Consider the following 21,150-nt stretch of genomic DNA (forward strand, 5'->3'; position numbering starts at 1 on the left):
TAGCAAACCTTAAAACATACTGAGCACAACTCTTCCCTGTGTTTTGTTAATGCATTGGTTCCTGTGTGTTTTATAAAAGAGAATACATATGGACGAGTGCCGACAGGTATTGGGAGCCTTGGGAACATTTGTTGAACTTTGAAAGGTTCAGAAGTGCACAACTGCTCGTCTACATCCAGGATATGTATAAATTCAGAAATTAATATTCATGATCGTCCCCATCTGCTTGGCACATATGTGTGATCAGCATTGTTAGGTTTGATGGCAGCAAAAGGGCCAGCCCATATTTATGCATGCATATATGAGAACATCGGGACAGCTGTGAGTCTAAAAACAATCGCAAGACTTAGGTGCATATGCAAATACAAATGTACACAAGTTCCAAGCCTTGCATCCTCATCATTTTGTTATCAAAACCGCAGCAGTCTTCCCACAGGTGGAGAAATGTGTGCATTGGTAGACACACCAGTGTATATGCTCTCCCACATAATTCTTTAATCATAGTGCTATTACCCCACACATACACCCAGTTTAGTGCTATTATTATCTCCCAAGGTCACAGCTAACGAGGGCTGACACACTGTGCCTGGCCTGAGCTGATTGACTCACACTTTAAAACTGGCTCAATCTAGGCCTACTCAGCAATTCAGGCAATGCAGCACCTTGCACTGGTTTATGAGTTCTAACACTGCAGGACTGTCTTGCTTTGATGCTGGAGATTGCCACAGAGGTGATAGATACTTCATTGTGGCCCAGCAAATGTTATATCCCATGTACTGGCCGTGACTTTTCTGTCCGGACTGAGAATTCAAATTTACTCACTGATATTATTGTACTGGTTAGTTTGGTATTGTGGCCCGTTCATTGTTGACCCTGTGCTTGACATTTACCTGAATGATGTGGAATGTGCAAGAACCAGGTAATTTCTCTGTTGGAATGTTGTCTGTTATTATTTTTGTGATTTAATTTGTGCTAGAGAAAGCATTTATCTGCTGAATGTCTTACACCAGGTTTTGAATGTGCAGCTAGTTCTTGAGTTACACCCCTATCCCACATTTTCTCCTGTTCCAAGTTAATTAAAAATTATACAACATGTTAACAGTAAATCATTATGAAGTAATGAAGTGATCGTTTCATGGGGTAATTTAGCAGATTAAACATTTCTTTCATTGTCAACCAGTGACCTTAATACCATAAATGTCACACTCGACTATTATGAATGATGCCACAACTGTCAGGAACGGAGAACAGATTTGAATTTAAATCAGCTATTACTGTACTTATATCTACCATTTTCATTTAACATACAGATGAATATGAAAAGCCCAAAGATTTAGTCACCATGGTATATGCTGAATGAAGTGTCTGCCAGGGGAACACAGCGATGAATCCAGTTTCATGGTTTGACTTTTCGCACACAGCTTGTAATACCAGATAACCTCCAAATCTCACTCAGCTTATTATCTAATGTCACATCCATAAACCCCTGGTAATGACAATATGCATGGAATAAAGTCTGGGGCTCTGTCGTTGAGGTCTTAGCTCCCTCACAGGAGAGCAAAGAGTGTGAAATGGAGAACGTGTATTTTTATTTATTTTGATCATTATTATTTTGCGTGTGTATAGTACTTGTTGCACAGAGCTGGACATAGAGGGTGGAATACACCTTTCAAATGGAGAGCACCAAACTCTATGGAGTAACGCCAGAGGACACCAATCACTTTGGATATTGAGAAAAGCACTTCATCTGATAATTTCCCTTAGAGGAAATTTTCTTTTTTTAATCTGGACTCAGTACAGCAATGTCATTGAGCAATTAAAAGAACACACACACTATATTATTTCCCATCCACTGAAGAGGCTATTTTAGGAAATTGGAGAGAAGTGATTTGAGATAAGTGATCATATCATTGTGGCTTAATAAAGGCCATCAGATACCTAACGCAAGGACCTAATGGCTGGCTACTTCAGCCCAGTCCTGCAAGAGACCTTGGCTTATCCAGAAGGAGGCTAAGTTATAAGGAAATGTGTTTGTGTTTGTCATAGAGCTCCCGCGGGCATGATGATGATGACCTACATCACCGCTCTCTTACTGTCAACATAATCCACACTAAATGCTAATCAGTTGTGTGGTGCTTGTATTACATTCATAGAACGATGTTATATAAAAAAAACACACCATAGCCTGCTCCAGTGTTTTATTTCTATTTCCTGATTGGCAGAATTGTCCTTTATCCTATAAAGTGATGCAGTAGATTTTTGTCCCAAAACACGTGATGTATTTGGTGCAGAGAAAATGGTTTTCCAGTTTTAGTAACTAATTAATGCTTTATCAATATTCATGATGAACTCCACATTTAGAAAGCTGCAATTAGCTATATTATCCTCTGGCCATTTGTGAAAAAGTTACCCATGTAGTTCAAATCAAACCATAGCAACGACTTGAGTTTCTGACCAATAAGTATACTCTACAGTTTGATATTACCGAGCATGGAGATGAGATGTTCCTGCAGAAACAATCTGCAAATGACAAGACCAATTGAAATAGCACTGAAGGACAATTTTAACTCTGCATTCACTCAACACTGTACGTATTGTGTAGCTGTGATGCGCACCTCTCTATAAATGTTACTAAACGATGATACAGACCACGACTGTGATTGGTCCGCTTGGTAGCATTTCTGATCCATGTGTCTCTGTGGCTGCTGCTTGAATTAGGCGGTCATACACATCATCTCCTCATCATTACAGTTTCAGTAAAAGTAACTGTTGTTCAACATTTATTAGCTTCAACTCCAACATGACCATTTCAGTTTCCGTCACCATTGTTTAAAGTACACACAGTCACATAGAAACTCCACCTCCAACTAGCGTTTTGGTGGTGCAAGTGCAGAGCGACACAGACACACCTGCACACACACACAAACACTCACAAAGGCATTGCCTACATACGCTCTGCGTCGTTTCAACGCAGAAGTATAAACCAGGCTTTAGGCTGCATGGGAGATAGAAGGAGCTAGATAGACAGTGTCATAATTCACAGGAGCCACCTGGTGATTCCCTCAGTCACCTTCCTGTTTCCTCTCAGCCAGCTGTTTCCTGTTCTCCCAATCGATCTGCAGTGCCACTGCTGCTGCAAGTCACCATGACCTTGAGTGGCATGTCCCCTCTCCTTTCATTTAAAATGCTGGTGGGCTCGGGGTCCGTCCTCATTCCTCCTCATTTAGAGTTGCACCTGTGCTCAGACCAAGAAGAACACCACTTTGAAATACAGCTCTGGGATTTGACTACATTCAACAAAAAACCTTGTATGCACTGTTAGTAGCTGGCAGGCCGCACACTGCTCTCTTGGTTTCTGCTGCCTTTGTGTTGCATATTAACAGTGTTTCAGTAAAAGATTAAAAAGACAGATCAGTGATTTCCCCCAGTTTTCGATGATTGCTTCGCTTTTGTTTTGCAGTACATGGTACTACACCTAATTGTGTTAAAGTAAGTTATTTATTTTTGTATTATTATAATAATGGTGATCTTGAAACTAGATCACCCGCCTCACCAACCAGCTTGGAAGTACCAATTTCAACCTCAATTCTCTCTCTGGGTCTGTTTCTCTTCTTTTCTTTTCTTTTCTTTTCCTTTTTTTTAAGTCTAGAGGAGCGTGGGGATTTGTTGTTCTGCTTGGTTGACTGTAGACATGTATGGTCTCGGCCAGGCCATGGTGGCACAGTGGCTCCATTCAAGGCCCCAGTGTGACAAAGCTGTAGCTACATGAAGGTGACCCTCTCTCTGGATCCTCCACTCTGCCCAGTTTGCCTGTCAGGTCCTACAGGCGACATGGTCTATTAAGCACCTTAATGATGACCACAGCTTTATGTACTCACACAGTAGACCCTTCTCTATTATACCTCTGTATATTTTCACTGCTAGATGCATCCAAGTGTATCTGTATGTTTTCTCTATACCACCATCCTTGTACAAAGGAGTCTTACTTGTGTCTGAGCGGAGAATTTGATTAGACCTGGCCTCTTGGTGAAATAAATCTCCTGTCGGATTTAAGGGTGGATACTTTGAACAGCCAATCCTTCAGAGGGCTTTTACACCCAGTAAATCCACTAACGCCCCAATGTTTCAAAACACTGCTTTTAGAGCCTCATACTTTATTCCATATCCTACTCTGTGGTGTAAAAGTGACAGGACTTCTTGAAGATGGCAACAAGCCTTGGGGAGCACTCCTACAAACACCTCCACATCTGTTGATCCCCCATATGCCTGCACCTGCTATGAATAAAGGCACTTTGTGATGTGACAAGGTAGCTGTATTATGCACTCTCCCCTTGAGCTTGGCAAGGAGACACCATGAGGTTCAGATAACTGTCGCAGGGCTTTGTGTGTTTATCCCATCGTAATTACCTTCATCCAATGTTTACATCTGGTGACCACCGGGGGTCTGTGTCCTCCTCAAACAGGGTGGATTAAAAGCAGGCGGGCAACGGGGAACAGATCCAACACATTCCAATAGTACAATTAAACAGCAACAGTGAAATTCCATGTACTGTGACCTGAACAAACAAAGCACTGTGCTACTGTGTCTTTCATGGCCTCACATAGTCATTTCTATGTAATTTCACAGTAAATCTCAATTGGAACCTATTTTTATGGACATACAACACCAGAATTCGACAATGGCTAATATAATACGGTGCTATGGCTTACGTCACAAACATGGGTAACAGCTACAGCTAACATTGATTAATTAAAGGCATAATCCACAGGGCTCCTGGAAAGGTAGTTACTGCCGTATGTACATTACATTTCCACCACAAAAGCCAATCAGGCATTTTAAACAAATTGCATTGAGGTTTAATGATTAGCCTGATAATCATCTTCAAAGTTGCTGAGGCGCAGTGCATGTCAGTGCTGCTGAGACTGTAAAAATGCACTCACACAAGCATGCTGTTTTGAATTAATTTTTTTTTCTTGTGACATAGAATATCACCTTACATAAAATGTCTGCATTACTGCATTCACATTCAGTCTGCAACGCTAACACGTTATTTGAGACAGCTGTGCTTTTATGTAGCTTTGTGTGCTTCTAGACAAGCAAGACTAAACGCTCATCGGAGAAAGACGCACAAAAATGTGTTGTACATTGTCACCTTTCAAGAGTCTTTCCATATGGAGACAGAGAGGTACTGTACCAGGCCCTTTGTTTTTGCCATAGGTATAAATATCATTAGATCTGCCGTGAGTGCAATAACTGTGAGTAGGTGCAGTAGCCTTTGCCCATGAGACGATAAAACACATATGGAAATAAGCCGACAGCATGACTAATGGCTTGTAGTTTGAACCACGCGCCCATCTCAGCAAAATGCCTGTTCTCTTAAAGGGAGCCATTATACAGTTATCAATGAGCCTGCTGCCCCTTTGATCTCTCTTTTTAAGAGTTGAGGATTTTGCAGGCAGAAAAAGATACACCTTAGAGAAGCCACTGGTTTGCATGCTGGCTGCTGTTATGCCCAAAATGAGGATAAAACGAATACAAAGGAAGCTGTCATTCCCTGTGTCCCTTCTGTCCCTAATCCTTCCACTCCCGAGTCCGTGCCTGCCACACCATCATCAGAGCCCAGATCAAAGTGTGAGAGAATGGCCCACAGGTTTGCACAGAGGGGGGGGCTGACCTCCTCAGAGCTTAGTATGTCCTTGGACCAAAGTCCTTTTAAGGGGTAGACGTATTCATTGAAAACCGATTCTGTGCAGTATGCCTAAATTCAGCTTTACTTTGGATCAGCAATCTTGCTTTGTGGACATTCCCTGAAGCCTTCATCGCATCTACAGTGCCAGACAATTTAGCCGTCTAATTTGAAAGCCCTTATGTTCATGCAGCTCAAATACTGTAAACTGAGGTTGGAAACATGCATTATTGTGGGTAGAGTGGATGTATTTTTTACTCATGCCCATGGTTTACTGCAGGCTTAAATTCCCATTACTTGAAATACACCCGACCAGTAGTATATACTGTATATGGTAAATTGAAAAATAGTGTTTTCTCATGCTAATACGACACAGGCCTTGACCTCTCATCCCGCTACTGTTAATTAGTGTTGGTTGCTCTTTCCTCCAGGCAAGCTCAGATTTATGGCTTTATGTTGTGCGGAGGGTTAAAGTGACTGTGTGCTGCTGGGCCCTAGTCTGCCCACAGACGACATGGATAAACAGGCTTTCACACTCAAACCAAAATATACACATGGATTTCTTAACTGCATGTGTGTGTGCTGTGTGATACGGACATATGACTACAGTTTAGTGAATACACCTCAAACAAGCCAATGCATTTTACATTAATTATGTGATAGTGTGCTTGTATTGTTTCCATTATTAGATTTTGTACAAATGGTATCATTGCTGGTATTTTTTGTGCTGTACTTTGCAGTCCATGTGCCTGTGTATTTTAATACATTATTTTATATTATCCAAACTTTAAAGAGATACTTGGACATTTTGGGATTAGTTGCTGTTTTAGGGAGCATTACTTAAATCAGTTTTGCACATTCAGAACAGAGATAGATCAGTCTTGTGTTTAGCCAAACTTAGCACAAACATCGGCAAGCAGAGGGCCAATAGCTTGCCTTCAACAGAGGTGAAAAAAATATCCCTTCCAATTACACATGGTCATAGTTATTTCTCTACCCAGCATCACAATTTCTTTCTCACGGCCACTCATCTCATCCCATTCTACCTTGGCTCACATACATGCAGCAGCCTGCCTTGTGTTCCCCCCACAGCACTGAATCACAGGAGTTCACACAGGCGTATAACTGGACTTGTGCAAATGGGATTAACTATCACCAGTGTTGCAAAACTGAGTGCGATGAAGGCAATCACAGAGCACCCTGAGCTTCCGTTAACAAAGAGAGTTCATTAAGTCCGTTAAATTCCCAGCCGACAGAAAACATCCCAGGCTTCAAGTCTTGGAGTAATTATTCCTCAAGCACAAGGCCGATGAGGAAATCAGAAGAAACATACTCAACCAATGCTATACTGTAAGTTTAGTCTAACAATATACAGGAAAAACACAAGCATTCACCTCTCTATTTGGAAAATGTATCTCTGTGATTCAATAATAATTATGTACTTACCATGCTTCCATGGGGTCACTGCTGCAGCAGTACAGAGCGCTCAATTCGATTTGCAGTTAATGAGCTTGGGTCTCTTAACAAATGTTAGCTTTTATTTTGTATATAGTGCTCTGGGAAATGTGGTTATGGCCTATTTCATCACCCCGTATGATTCTGTGGAGATCTCCCATCTGCATTCATGTGGGTAATTTTGTACTAAGCTTTTCCATTACATACAATTAGTCTAGAATTATAAAATCTCTTAATTAACTCTAACGTTAAGTGAGCAACTTTGTATAATTACTGAGGATCATTTTTATTTGAAAAAAATACTTATCTCATTACTGTACCTATAACTGTATGTAGCACTTACTTCAAGTGTACCAAGGCTTTAGTGTTGAACCACAGTTCTAACTCACTTTGGAGAAAAGCATCTGCACAATAAAATTAAATTTTTCTGCTGCGCCAACAAAATATCACTATATCATTAGTCAACTTTTTCAGCTCTATTCGTGGGGATGAGTCCACATCCATTGAGATATCAGGGTTCATATTCAAAGTCCTGATCAGTTAGTGTGTTATTTGTTCAGTGACGGCCCTCCTCCCCTCTGGGTGACAACGTGATTCTAGCTAAGAATAATCTCAGTTTTCACATCAACCATTTTAATTCCTGTCCCCCTGCTGACCACATGCTAATGCCTTTCTCTGTTTTACCTTGATACACTGACTCCACAGTAACAGCTGCACAATAGCTCTCAGCCCAAGCCCACTACAGTATTAGCCTACCCCTAACCACACGTATCGATTGCTCTAAATAATGCAGGGTAACAAAATAAGGTATACATTTTTTTCAGTGGCAGACATTGCTATGTAGTATGCAGCAGACAGGATTGTCGCCTCACATTGGTTCTTCCATAAAGTCTCTGTTCAAATCTGTCATTAACATCCGTTATGGTGTTACAATCACAAGTGGTACAGGTGTGAATGCACCCAAGATGCACCGAGGAGACATTTGAGATCTGATTACTCGGACCACATTCGGAGGTGGCCTGGGATTCCTATAGTCACATTACTTTAGCTGTGTGTATGTGAATGCATTCCTGCCTACTCAGCTGACGTTCTCTTACCAGCTACTGTTTCATAATGAACCAAAAGTATTTTTTAGCTCTCTCTATACCGATAAACCGACAGATGCACGCACGCACACACCCTGCAAACAGCCCTGTCTGTTATTGTCAGACATTGGCTCTTTGCAAACAGGAACAATGTAATGACATGTGTATTTGCATTTTGAGTGGGGAAGTGAGATCCGGTCACAAGTGGTCCCTCAAGACACATGTGGAGACCCATTCTAATAACAGGTGTGAACTGATGTACCTAAAAATGTCCACTTGTGATCGGAATCAAGCCAGACTCGTCAGTGCGAGGTAGGACAGGACCAAAGACGAGGTCCTTACAGAGAGTCACTTGTCCTTATATGTATGCTGTTCTGTCACGTCAAAATTCAGAGTTGAGTTTTGACTTTGAAGCCCCTTTGATATGGTGCTTTTGAAGTGTTGAAGGACGCCTTGAAAGGAACAAAAAAAAAGTTTAATTAGTATCTTTTGACTGGATGGGTAACATAGGCTTACACCTCGCAAGACCAGAAACAATCTTTTTTCCTTTCTCTGATTAAATGTGCCATTGACTTATGAATGGAAATTAAAGTAATGTCTCATGAAAAATGCTCCATAATCATTATTTAACTTAAATTTCGGTCAGAAATGTCAGAATCTGCGGCTCTTGTGGTACAAAGCACGGCTGTATTTTTGGATTACTGATAATTCTAACCTCCCAGCTCCATAGGCTGCTAATCTCTACAGTTTGACATGGGCTGCGGATGTTTAAGAATCCATTCATGCTCTGGTTTTACCTTCCATAGAGGGATATCTGGCTTGTCTTGTCTCTTTTGCTCCATTTTATCATCAGCATTTCAGAAGCATGCTCACTTTGATTTGCTTTATGAAACTACAGTTTGAGAAAATCAGACAGAATCCTCATGTTCTCTGCTTTGATAATTTTTCTTAATGCCCGCCTGTAATTTAGGCCTCCAAAAAATGCAAATGATTTCCCATGCTACACACTATGCACACATGCTTCTCATTTCTTAAGCACTCATCGGCATAATCACGGGTTTAGAGGCCCTGGGGCATATTGAATGATGTCTTCTACACTGCCGCGTGTTGAGGTTTAAATATTCAAATGAAACATTTTGCTCAGAATTACCACAGATAGTTATTTGCTGCTTTCTTTCCTTCAATCTGGGGATTCAATCAAAATGCCTCTCACACTTTATAATGTCACAGCTCTTGTGATAAATACAATAAAAATTGCATTAGACCTTTATTATCATGTCAGGGTGAGGATCTTAATCAAAGTAAAGTTCAAGGCCTTAAAGGAGGCGGATGTTGGATGTTATGAATTGTCAAATAAAAAGCTGGTATTCAAATAAAATGTAAATAACAAATTAATAAATAAAGTTTGGTCTCCAATAAAATTGAAAAAAGGTTCCTATAGAATAGCTCCTATTGTAGCCTTTTCCATTTTTCAGCAATATTTCCACGGATTACATAGTTATGTTTTACTTTCCAATTTTTGTGTGTTTTTAAAAGTAATATTTTAATTGTGAATAGATCTTTGCATTAACGGCAAATGTCCACATCAAACATGAATAGGAAGGCTCCTTACTCAAAGTAAGTACTTGGATATCTATGTCTAATAACTGCCTGTCAAATAAAGTCCTGGTCTGTTCAGTGTGGGTGAATCATTTGAAAATGTGCTGTATTTCACGATGATACCTGATCAGACAACATAACCACAGGTCTAATATCCTACCTGTCAGTCTAAGGCTCTCTTCGCTCCGCAGCCTTTCAGATCAGCCCTGCAGAGCAGTATGGATTTCATCCGCCTTAACCATGCTAATCTAATCAATAAGTAATATTTTCAAAAACAGAAAATATCTGACCCGAGGTCCGTCCGATGCTGTCCAGAGAAGAGGTTGAGTAGCAGGAATACATTTTGTTATTGAGTTTACCTGACATGTTCCTCGGCTTCTCATTTGAATTCTGTCCATCATGTCCGGGTCATGTAGAGGTCGGCCAGTTTGTCTCGCCACTGTGAATTTCTTTCTTCTCGTCTTTGCTTCTGTGTTGCACAGTGGTGAGTGATATAATTTCCTCTGATACTGAGCAGGGCCCGTCATACATAAACATGAGCAGACGTCTGCTTGTATGTGCCCTCAGTTCCGAGTATTGTCATTTTCATGCCGGTCTAAATGCTCCGACTTTAACACTGAGGGGATCAGTGTCACCAGTGGACCCCTGTAGGAACTCGGAGTGATATGAATAATAAATAAGAACAATTTCAAACCAGAATTGGACGTTCTTGTAAGCGCTTCACACATGTTACGCCTTTAATGTTTTTCAAGTTGCATTCTAGTTTCCAATAAAATTGACCGTATTGTATTGTTTTTCCAAAGCTTCTTGTTGTAGCTGTGCACTCTAGCTTTGGGCTTCTGCTTGATCAACCATACAGCTGGTCATGGGCCAATGAATCAAGCAGCCATCAGTCCAGTACCTGCTTGTATTTGCTCCACTGCTCTGCCCTTCCCACAGGCTGCAGCATTTACACCTTTTTTCCTGCCCATTCATCTCAACCCTGTCATAAGTTTGGCTGACATACATGCTGCAGTCTGTCTCTTTTTCACCTGCAACACTGCATTCTTTGCATGCGCAGATGGAATGAGTGCTGTGGAACTGAGTGCAATGAAGGCAAATCTATAGCAACCTGAGCTTCAGTGAATTTGAGTTATTTATGTCCATCGACAGTACTGTTTAATTATTTGGTAAAATTCCTATGTATGCCCTTTCTGATAAGTCAGCAGGGCTAAGGGCTAGAAGTGGACATGTGCTAAATAACCTTTTGTTTCTAACATCATATATGACAGAATGAGTTAAACAAACAAACACTACGCACCACTTCATCTTAACACATCCATCAAACTTTTAAAATCTAAAAAAGTGTATTATTTTTTGTTGAAATTGTGCACATTGCTGATATATTCCCAAGTCTGTTTACTTGCACATCTAACTCTCTCTATAAATTCCACATTTTTACATTATACATGGATTAGAGTAAATCAGAAAACATCACACTGTGATTATAAAAGACCAGGTTTAGATGGCTGGCATATTTCAATATTACATATTTTACTGAGATGGGAACATACATATCATCCACAGTTTGTTTGCTGCTACAGACTCACACTCACACAATAGATTCTTGTTGATGTCAACAGAAACATCGTGGTTAGCACTTAAGTCTGGATTGTCATTTATCTCCCTTCTGTTAGATGTTACCTACTCTTGTTTAGGGAAGGGATTTACTTGGTGGAACCATATTTTCATATTTTATCGTAGACAAGACCCCGGAGGAGAACAGGAATGTTCTGTTTAGGTTTATTCATAACAACAATGTTTATCCATCATTGAGTAGCAAAGGTGTATGCAAACAGCTTAACATAAATACGCTGTTTCCTCGAGTGTTGTGTAAGTTACTCTCTGCATGTAAACACAGCTGGTGATGTTGAGTCCTTAATGGACACTCAGATATTATTGTGATAATAGTTTCATGTCATCACAGCAGATATAAAAACGGCTGGTGGGACTCGGGCTATTAGGTTTCAGGTTTCTCACCCTCTGCATTTCTCCATCCTCCATTTAGCATAATGACACTTAAACAATCAGCGCTTTCACATTACAATATGGAGTGTGGCATTATGCAGAATAAAAGGGTGTTAACGTGTCATATTTGAATGTGCATGATCTGTAACCATGACGTGCTCTTCCAGCAACAGCAGGTGGCTGATTCAGACAGGCATGACCCACATGCTTTAAGAATTACAGCAGTCAACAAAGAGGATTGTCTTGGATTCAGGTTCCGATACTCTGATGTAAGCCCACACTGTGGCAACAGTGGTGAATAATAACATAGTTCTGGTTGCATTTGCACAAGGTCTCCCCTCGCTGCTTTGATTTATAAGCATAGCTTCCATCTGCAAACAGGCTAGGAGGCTTCAAGCTACGGGGCAGCACCCCGGGTCCAGTGCTATTTACTCAGCCAGCCGAGATGAGGTGCTCCCCCAGCAGGATCCTGCCGTCACTGTGCCCGTGCACGGTTTTCTTACCTTTACTTGACTGCTCGTGGCTACCCTGTCGTGGCTGCAGCATGGGAGGGTGACAGCTACAGCACGACAGACACATTTTGCCACAGGTTGAGCCATCTTTACCGTGTCATTTCCTGCTGCTTAACAAATGACTGAAAGCTGCAGGCTATCGTGATCTCAACGGTGAACTTGTTTTATGAGCACTGTCTTGCAAAACTCTAGTTACACTTTGAAGTCAATAAATCATTGTTTTAATGAGCCGTTTTAAACGATTTTAAATCCAATTCCATGAATAAATATAACATTAAGTGCATATTAATTAAGATTAACATCATATTCATTAAAAATGAGCATTAATGTAACATAAGTATATTATTTCTAACAATAAACACCGTGGCTTCTCTGTGCTGTGTTTGATATACTGTGAGCTGAATAAGTGTGCAGAGACGCCGAGAGGGAAGGTGCTCCACTTTAAAGCTATGTGATAGATTAGGGAGGAGCTCCAGCAACAGAATAATTTCCCTGGTGACCAATTTCTGAACACTCCCTAAGCAAAGAAAATCAGCAACAAGCCAACATGTCAGACACAGGGTGCAGTCGGACATGCTGACTCACTTCTAATGAGCATCCAGAGAGAAATAATAACCTAAACTAGGAATCATAGGTCATGACTGCATATATACCGCTGACTGTCCTAATTAGCACTAGACCTTGTTCGATGTACGGCGATGTAAAGGTATGAATGCTAACTACTATCAAAATAGCTTCTACGGTGGCCCTGTGTCGGGGGGAACAACAAGAAAAATAGGCTATATGCCTTACTGGACTTACAGTGCTGTATGCTCTTGCTACTTTTGGACTCTATTGTAGCTGTTTCCTGGCTTACATGCCACTCTAACAAATTATAGGACACTTGCAATCATGTGTTCTTGTGTTTTCTGTCTCTCAAAGAGCTGCAACGCAGTTTGATGATGAAGAGCTCGAGTGAGACTGACCATCATCCTTAACTACAGTAAACGGGTCCTGAATAGTCCTTCTCCCCGTGCTCACCTTCACATAGAAAGAGTTGCATATTTGATCTCTAAAGCTTTTGATAATTTATAACAACATTTGAAGCTTATGAATAACATCTTTATATTTACAGATATTGTTTATGAATAAGGTTATAAATTGTACACCCCAGGTATGTAATTTATTGCTTGATTTGTAGGTGATTTATGGATGAAAAGGAGACGTGACTCCCAAGAGGCTTCCTGGGCATCAATGCTTTATTGGATGTATACTTCTCTTTGCTGTTGGCAATAACTGTCCTTTAAACACCAACATGTGCATCAAGGGTGTCAGATCTTTTACAGCCTTAAGTGATTACCTGATGCATTTTGACACCGGAAAGATCGAAACTCCTTAATGGATCAGCCGGGGAACTAATAACAAAGATTTTAATTGATTCTGCTGGCGGTATGTCATTGCCGCAGCCTGTGATGTGTTAAGATTTAGTTGCAGTCAGAGCAGTAGTTCAACTTGAAGGGACTGACACTGTGGCCTCTCAGCTGAGAGAGGATAACAAGGCTTCTCGCTCAGTATCAGTTTGACAGCTGCGTCTGGCTGGAGGCACTCACAGGAAATAATGCTCATCATCTCTGAATATTTAAATCATTTTACTTTCTTCTTATTATCATACAGCTTTAAATAGAATCATCATGATGAGGTTATTTTTATTCTTATTTTGTATTGGCATTTACCAAATGTAAAATGGGTACCTAAAAGTTTTGAACTTTTTTCTAGTCTAAAAGTCAAATGGCTGCTAGTGAGTCAAAGGATTCCAAGTGCACCTAAAAAAATTTGAAGCAACACATTTCTCATTTGCACTTGATTAGACATCCTTTGGCGTGGATTTGTTTATCGTTTGTTGCATATTTGACCATTTTGTGTTCTCAATCTCAATATGCCTCTGTATATGTCATGGGCAGGGCTTGGCACAGGACTAAAAATGGCCGGGCTTTTCCACGCTTCATCATCTGTGGTTTTTGTCAGACCCAGACAGTCATCTGGAAAGGTCAGAGCTTTGCTAAAAGATTTAAATCAACCCACAGAAGAAAGATTCACCTTGACAGGCGGAACCTGAAAACTGGTAAATAAGAATACAAACAGAGACTCTTTGCTCTCCTCTTAAAGCAAGGACAGACTGTCCACTGGATGTCAAAGCAGGCTTCAAAGGTTGTGATGCATTAGAGAGAGAAGTCTTTTTTCAAATCATTTACCTTCTTCATATGTACTTTTCTTAATATGTAAAATGTCCCCCGTCAGTTGAGGAGATTAGAGCCACACAAGATTAGAACTCTGACTACTTGTTTGTATAATTATGAGAGGTGACATATTTTCTGTCTTTCTCTTTCAGATCTATTAATTGTGTTTTCAGTTCTTGAATCTAGTGATCTTGTCCCAGCTGTTAGTAACAGCATGTCGCTAAATACAACTTGACAGGGTCCATAAGGCAAAACAAACAGTTGGGCTTAGTTTTGGCGCTGGTAGAAACTGACATATGGGTGTTATTCTTTGATGAATTGTTGTGGTGTTTTGTTGTTCTATATTCATCCGGGTTGTGAGCAGCTACTGGAAATGTTTTTCTTCTTGAAAACAAATGCCATCTTATTATATTAATGTTGGGGCCATGCCTGTTGATGAATGTAGGAAGTAAAGCACGTATTCAGCTGCTTTTGAGGACAAATGGGACCTTTGAAAAAAATCCTTTCGCTTTACTGTTTATTAATACACTTAAAAAGATGAATGTGAAATAGGGGGCGCTTACAGCGAGGCCTATGTATCATAATATATTTGCTCACAGAAGTAAAGAATAATTAAACTATTTTGAGCTTTTCAAGCCATGCTTGAATAATATATCTGCTGCAAAGTGCTACAAAGCAAGAACTATTACAAGGTGGTTACTTTTTATAATCTTTTTGGAAAAGACAGCCATAAATATATGAACGTTTTTGCTCTGTAGTTCAACAAAATATTTATGATATTTATTCTAATTCTCCGAATGTCTGTTCTGTTTTTTGTCCTTGCACTTTTGTGGTTGGTGGGATATTTTTGATTCCAGGTATTGATCCAAATGTGCCAGCAATGACCACGGTTTTCTGTTTGGCTTTCTCATCATTTGAATCAAATGCACTGAAAAGCCCCCTGCTAGGATTTCTAGCTCAATGTATATTCATTAGATTTAAGACATGTATCAATAGGCTGAAACCAAATTTAATCAGTGGGTTAGCTCCAGCCTTTGGGTAAAATCTTAACACTTTGGTGGAAGAGGAGGTCTGCATGTAGGAATGTGCTGTAGGCAACAGACGGGATCAATCGACCTCATTTGGATATTCATGTGTGGGAGATTATATAGCTGCGAGCCCTTTATGCACCTTTGAATTCACATGAGCCTAGTCCACTGTGTCCTCTCGCAATATATGCAAAATATGTCTGTTATGGACATCAAGTGTGTGCATCAAGTGCTAATAGGCCATCTCGTTCATTGGGACAACTGTATATGATGGAATTTTGTCCAGCAGCCTCCTTAACACAGCAATTTGGTCTTGATTATCCATCCAATGCATGTGTAAACTGGAGTGTTCAAGGGTGTAGGGTGGATTTAATGTGTCTGTTTTGGGAAGCCAGCAGATAAGTACACAGTATAAGTGGGTGTTTGTGTTTCTGCATTCAGCCGGAGAATGGTTTACAATACAGTTGTGCATTAGCAGTGGAGGGATATGGGCAAAGGGTACTGTAAATTGCTCCTGTTGGGAGTGAACAACTAAAGCAGTAGAGGAAAACAACAAACATACAAAGGTAAAGAGTAAGTGTTCTACAGTGGCTGTAGTTCAATGCAGATGTACTGTATGCAGTGAAGCAATATTGTACATTGAGTTGTTGATGTTTGAATTTCATTCGTAATGAAATAAGTTACTTTGTCCCATTTTATTTGTGAACATGCTTTGACTGTTATCTTTTTTCTTCATTTTTTTGCACAGGCTTTCCCGTGTATATCCACAGGAATCTATGGTAAGCTGAATCTTTTATTTTATTCAATTCACTTTTAATTCTTTTTTTTGCCTTTCAGTGTTTACATGTTTTATGATAAGTACACATTGTCACTGGATACATGCTGCATGTTGTAGATTTCATTTCAGTGGCTTTATGTTGAAAATTGTAGATCAAGAGAAGGGAGTAAACACAAATGATCTAGCTGCTATATTTACAAGGCTTTGACTTTGAAAGAAGAAGAGCACGGTATGGAGGAACATACCAACACGTTCACCTTACACCATGTTGCACAAAGACACAACCCCATGTAAGGTGAGCAGAAAGTAGTCCAGACCTGATATGCAGCAAGTCATCGCTGGCAAAGAGCTGATGTTCTCATCAGAGTAAGACAAAGTCACATAGAGAACTTGCCAGACTTTTAAGTCTTTTGGGAAAAATTACTGTTTAAGGGAAACGACAAATAATTGACATACAGTACTGTACATAGTGTATGCCATCCTAGAATTTGCCCACAAGCCTTAATATTTAGTGTCGGTCCGAAATGTGTATGGATTCATTCACATGATCATCTCCATTTGCAACCACTGACAACAAGTCAGCAGCAGTGTGGTTCCATAAAAACAGTCATTTTAATAATTTCAAATGACCAAAATGCGTACAGTTCTTTGTGTACCATGGTGATTTTGCCATTGTTAATGTTAAGGACGTTGTTAGCAAGTAACATTAAACATGAGATTGGTTATTGTTTGGGCAGTCATCTCATGAGAGGTGTGAGGTTCTCTGATTGCTCTCTATGAACTTGTAACAGTCAAGAAAATTTAAAAAAAAAATGTTATACCAGATTAGGGGCTCCTTGTGGTGCAAACAATTACTGCACCTAATTTACACCAGGCATAAAAATGCATTTTGTGAATGGATTTCAATCAGATAGCGCTTGACCACAAGAACATAAAGGTGTTAAGGCACCCAAGACGCATTGAACACATGTTGAGATTCATTGATTTTTCCATACACAACAACTGTGGGTGGAAATACATAATTGCATGTGAATGTTCGAAACTAGCGAGGTAGCAACAAGGAGCAGCCATCAGTCAGTGAACATAGGACATCTCCTCAGTCCTCAACCATTGGTTTTATTCAAGAATATCATCATCTTCATATCGTTTTCTGTTAATAACAATGATGATAACACCCCTGTGCACAATGTTACATAAATTCAAAAGTGGTTTCTTAAACTCTAATCATTTGTTACACTTCCAGTGACCTGTACCTATCATTAAATCTATTACATAGTCTTCATCATCACTGAAAGCACTGGAGTCGTTCCTTCAGAAAGTATCATGTAATTTACATCTTTCAACGTTTTGGGACAGAAAACCAACACGGTTTGAAGCTTTTGGAGCCTAAAGGTTCCTTATTCTGTTCACATGCTAGAAAACTCATATCATTTACATCATTACTGGACACCAACGTTTTGCATCACTGCATGATTTCAATTTAACTGGGTACTTTCCAACACTGATAGTGTTAATGAGCACAGCCACAGCTGAGTTGTTTGAATGCACTACCGCTAATCCTGGGCTACTAAACTTCACATACATGCATTTGCTGCTGAGTTGCAACCTGCAAGTGAAGCAACAACTATAGTTGATTTTCTTTTGATTTTTACATGGTATGCAGCTTTGTCGCTTGAATTTCTCCTTTTAGCTGAAAACTAGTGCAATATCTTATTATCTGTGATGCACTCAGTCAAATGTCAAAGTGAAACAACACTGCAGCCTATTTATAGAAAAAGAAAAGAAACGTCAATTGTGCATTTCAGCCATAAATGTGTGCACAGTGCCTTGCCTATATCTTACAAGTGTTCTACAGCCGAACATAACATATTGGTTGAAAAAAAACAATAAACATAGCCTGGAAATGAAATTATGCACTGCTCTTCCAACAAGAAGGAAGTTAAACAAGGCTTCCAGACCATGAAAGTGCAGATGAAACATAGAACCACACATGGCTGTACCTCACTACAGATAGCATGTATAGAATTAGACATATGCCAGATGTCTGGTAAACATTTATTATGTTAAATACATAATGAATGTGTATAGGGTATTTTTTACTGATTTATAAACTGTGTATGCAGAATTTAAAGAAAAGATCATTTGTTAGCCACATGGAAGCATAAAAAAAATGCACACGTGAGTGTGAGTCAACCTTACATCTGCTCTTCTCTGAGAAGTACTCACAAACTGAGGTAATTTCCATCCAGAGGCATCACTCCCCCTCCTCTATCAACCCTTTATTATGACTAACTGGCAGCTGGCAGCTAGTTGCGTGCTGAAATATTAAACATCCCAACATACAGTTACTGACTAGACTTTACTGATTATAGAGCCTGGCAAACTGTTGCTGTGCTCTTTAAAAGGGCTATAAACACACACAACCAATAGTGACTTCTTAAAGTAGCTCTTTATTTGTGTTCACCACCTTATTTAAAATCCAGGGTGCTGATATGATTCATGATAAGTGATATGAGAATTTCACCCTTCACCAGAAAAGACCTTTAAGGTGAGAGGTGAAAAGAGCCTCCAGCAAGTCCAGTTGCCTTCATGACCTATGACGTAGAATCTCCACGGACAGTCAGGAGTTCAACAAGCTGTCATTTTATTCAACAGAATTTTAAAACCACAACTGCAGGTCGCCACATAAATTCCCAGTCAACATAGTTAAAATTCCATGCATGAGAATGGATTCAAGATAGTCCGAATGGCCATAAATCTGATATACCTCACATTTAGTGAACCCCAGGATGAGTAGTAAAAAAGAGCATTTGTGCTTATAAATCACTAAGTGTTCATAATTACACACTCTGTGCTGGATAGAACACATCCTTCTTGGGATATTGAACATTTTCCAGCCATCACTTTTTTTTTAGCAATTATAGTGCGTCACAGTTTTCTGCACAACAACTCATCATTTCCTCTCTGCAATAATGTGTGTCTATGCCACCTGTCTATACACGCATCTCCAAATGGCTAATTATAAATTGTCAGTGACAATTAGAGGCTGAAATTGTTCTACTTTCTTACTCTTCCCTCATTCTCTGTCCCCTCGCTCTCTCTTCTCTCCTTGCTGGTTAGGTCACTGAAAAATTTATAGTCATTGATGATAAGTTTAGCAGTCGAGTCTGTAAAATTAATTTCCGCTTCTCATATTTTCCTGTTTTGCGTTGGAATTTCCTAAAGAACATTCTGCGTAAGTCTGAACATTTATGTATTATGTTGCATTACCATTTTTCTGTTATTTCGCCAACACAGAACTTTGGTGCAGCCCCGAGGTAATTATGAAAACTCGTTAGTTACTCATTAGTGCCCAAAAACTGCTGCGGATCCTCACTAAATTTGTTAGTCACTGCCTCATTAGTAACTTAAAAAACTGTTGGAAATCCTCAGTAGCTGCACTAACTGTGATGGACGGGGGGGGGGATTACAAAATATTGTTTTTAAAATGTAAAAATTTAACTTTAGCTTGTTGACAGTAATGACACTTTTTACTGGTTGAATTAAGACTGGAGAAAGGTAGCCCAATTAAATGGGGGTTGGGGGTTGTCTGTACTTTGTGACGCTGAAGAGGGCACAGCTTATTGCTGTTAACTGTGGTGCTGTGGGAGCCCCTCATAGTTCTCCACTGGCAGCCCCTCACATCAAAGCGATAGGCTGTACAGAGCCAAGCGTGGGGGGTGGGGGGGGATTAAACAGCCTGTCCAATAAATAAACAGCTTAGTGCTTCCCATAACTGCATCTCCACAAAACAATGCAGCTGATTAAGACTGACGATCTTCAAACAGCAGAGGGCAAATAGAGGAGGGACTTTCAAAGGAACTACAGTAAAGTACAGTGCTATGATGTTATCCTCCATGAGTCCTCCCTGGGCCCCCTGAGTACAGCCATGCTCTCTTGTCAGATGTTTTGACATTTTCTGTACATTTTAGATAACCTTTAAGGTCAGCCTCCATTTAAGCCATGGAAACAACAGCTTTTTAGTGTGAAAGGCTCATCTTCCCGATCTCTCTGTCTGTGTGTTGTGTGTGTCTCTTTCTATCCCTCTGTCTCTGTAGAATACACACAGATGTAGCCATATTTTTATTGATGTGGACATGGTCATGCACCCAGGTACTGTACTCACCCACGTGTGTTTGACCCATTTCCACACTTGTAGTGCAGTGGGTAAAAAAAACACCTAACATTGTGACAGAGAGGAATCAGGAACAAGTTATCCAAGGCCTTTGTGGAGAGAAAAACAGATTTGTCAGGACAGCTAATGCTAATTGACACTCTCTCTCACGCCTCCATATTCCAGAAGACTCAGTCACCATTGACAGATGATGGCAGAGCAGGGAGGTTGGGTGTAGCAGGGGTGCGCAGAGGGTACCTTAGATGCTTGGAAAGAAAAATGAGGGCTCACACTGCGCTGACAGTCCAATCCCTCAGTCCGGCCCATTAGCCACAACAGAATTTTTGCACGGATAGTGTGTCGGAGGTACCACCCATAAACAAACTGGTGCCCACCGTGGGCCATGAGGTCACCTAGCATGATAGAGGTTATTAAGTGCTGCCCCTGTTTGCACATCAATCACAGCCATGCAACCCAGGTTTAAATGGATTATTCCTTCCATGGAGGAGACACCTCTCAATGTCTCACAAGATCAGTGACAAGAGTCCAACTACCTCAACTTAGAGAGGTCATATTCTCTCTTTGTATCCCTTTCTATCCTGTCCCCCCCCCCCCCCCCCCCCCATACAT

At 40.3% G+C, this 21,150-nt stretch overlaps 1 protein-coding gene across 6 annotated transcripts in view; it reads left to right on the forward strand.

Annotated features, from left to right (window-relative positions):
* Positions 1 to 21,150, forward strand: part of macrod2 (mono-ADP ribosylhydrolase 2) — a 360,652-nt gene that overhangs the window by 257,973 nt on the left and 81,529 nt on the right. For all 6 annotated transcript variants that reach the window (XM_047334807.1, XM_047334804.1, XM_047334806.1 and 3 more), the window contains exon 7: positions 16,338 to 16,368. In XM_047334807.1, the coding sequence (XP_047190763.1) occupies positions 16,338 to 16,368 (31 nt within the window). The remainder of the gene's footprint in view (positions 1 to 16,337; positions 16,369 to 21,150) is intronic.

This window comes from Scophthalmus maximus, chromosome 10 (genome assembly GCF_022379125.1).
Source record: "Scophthalmus maximus strain ysfricsl-2021 chromosome 10, ASM2237912v1, whole genome shotgun sequence".
Classification (NCBI taxonomy): domain Eukaryota; kingdom Metazoa; phylum Chordata; class Actinopteri; order Pleuronectiformes; family Scophthalmidae; genus Scophthalmus; species Scophthalmus maximus.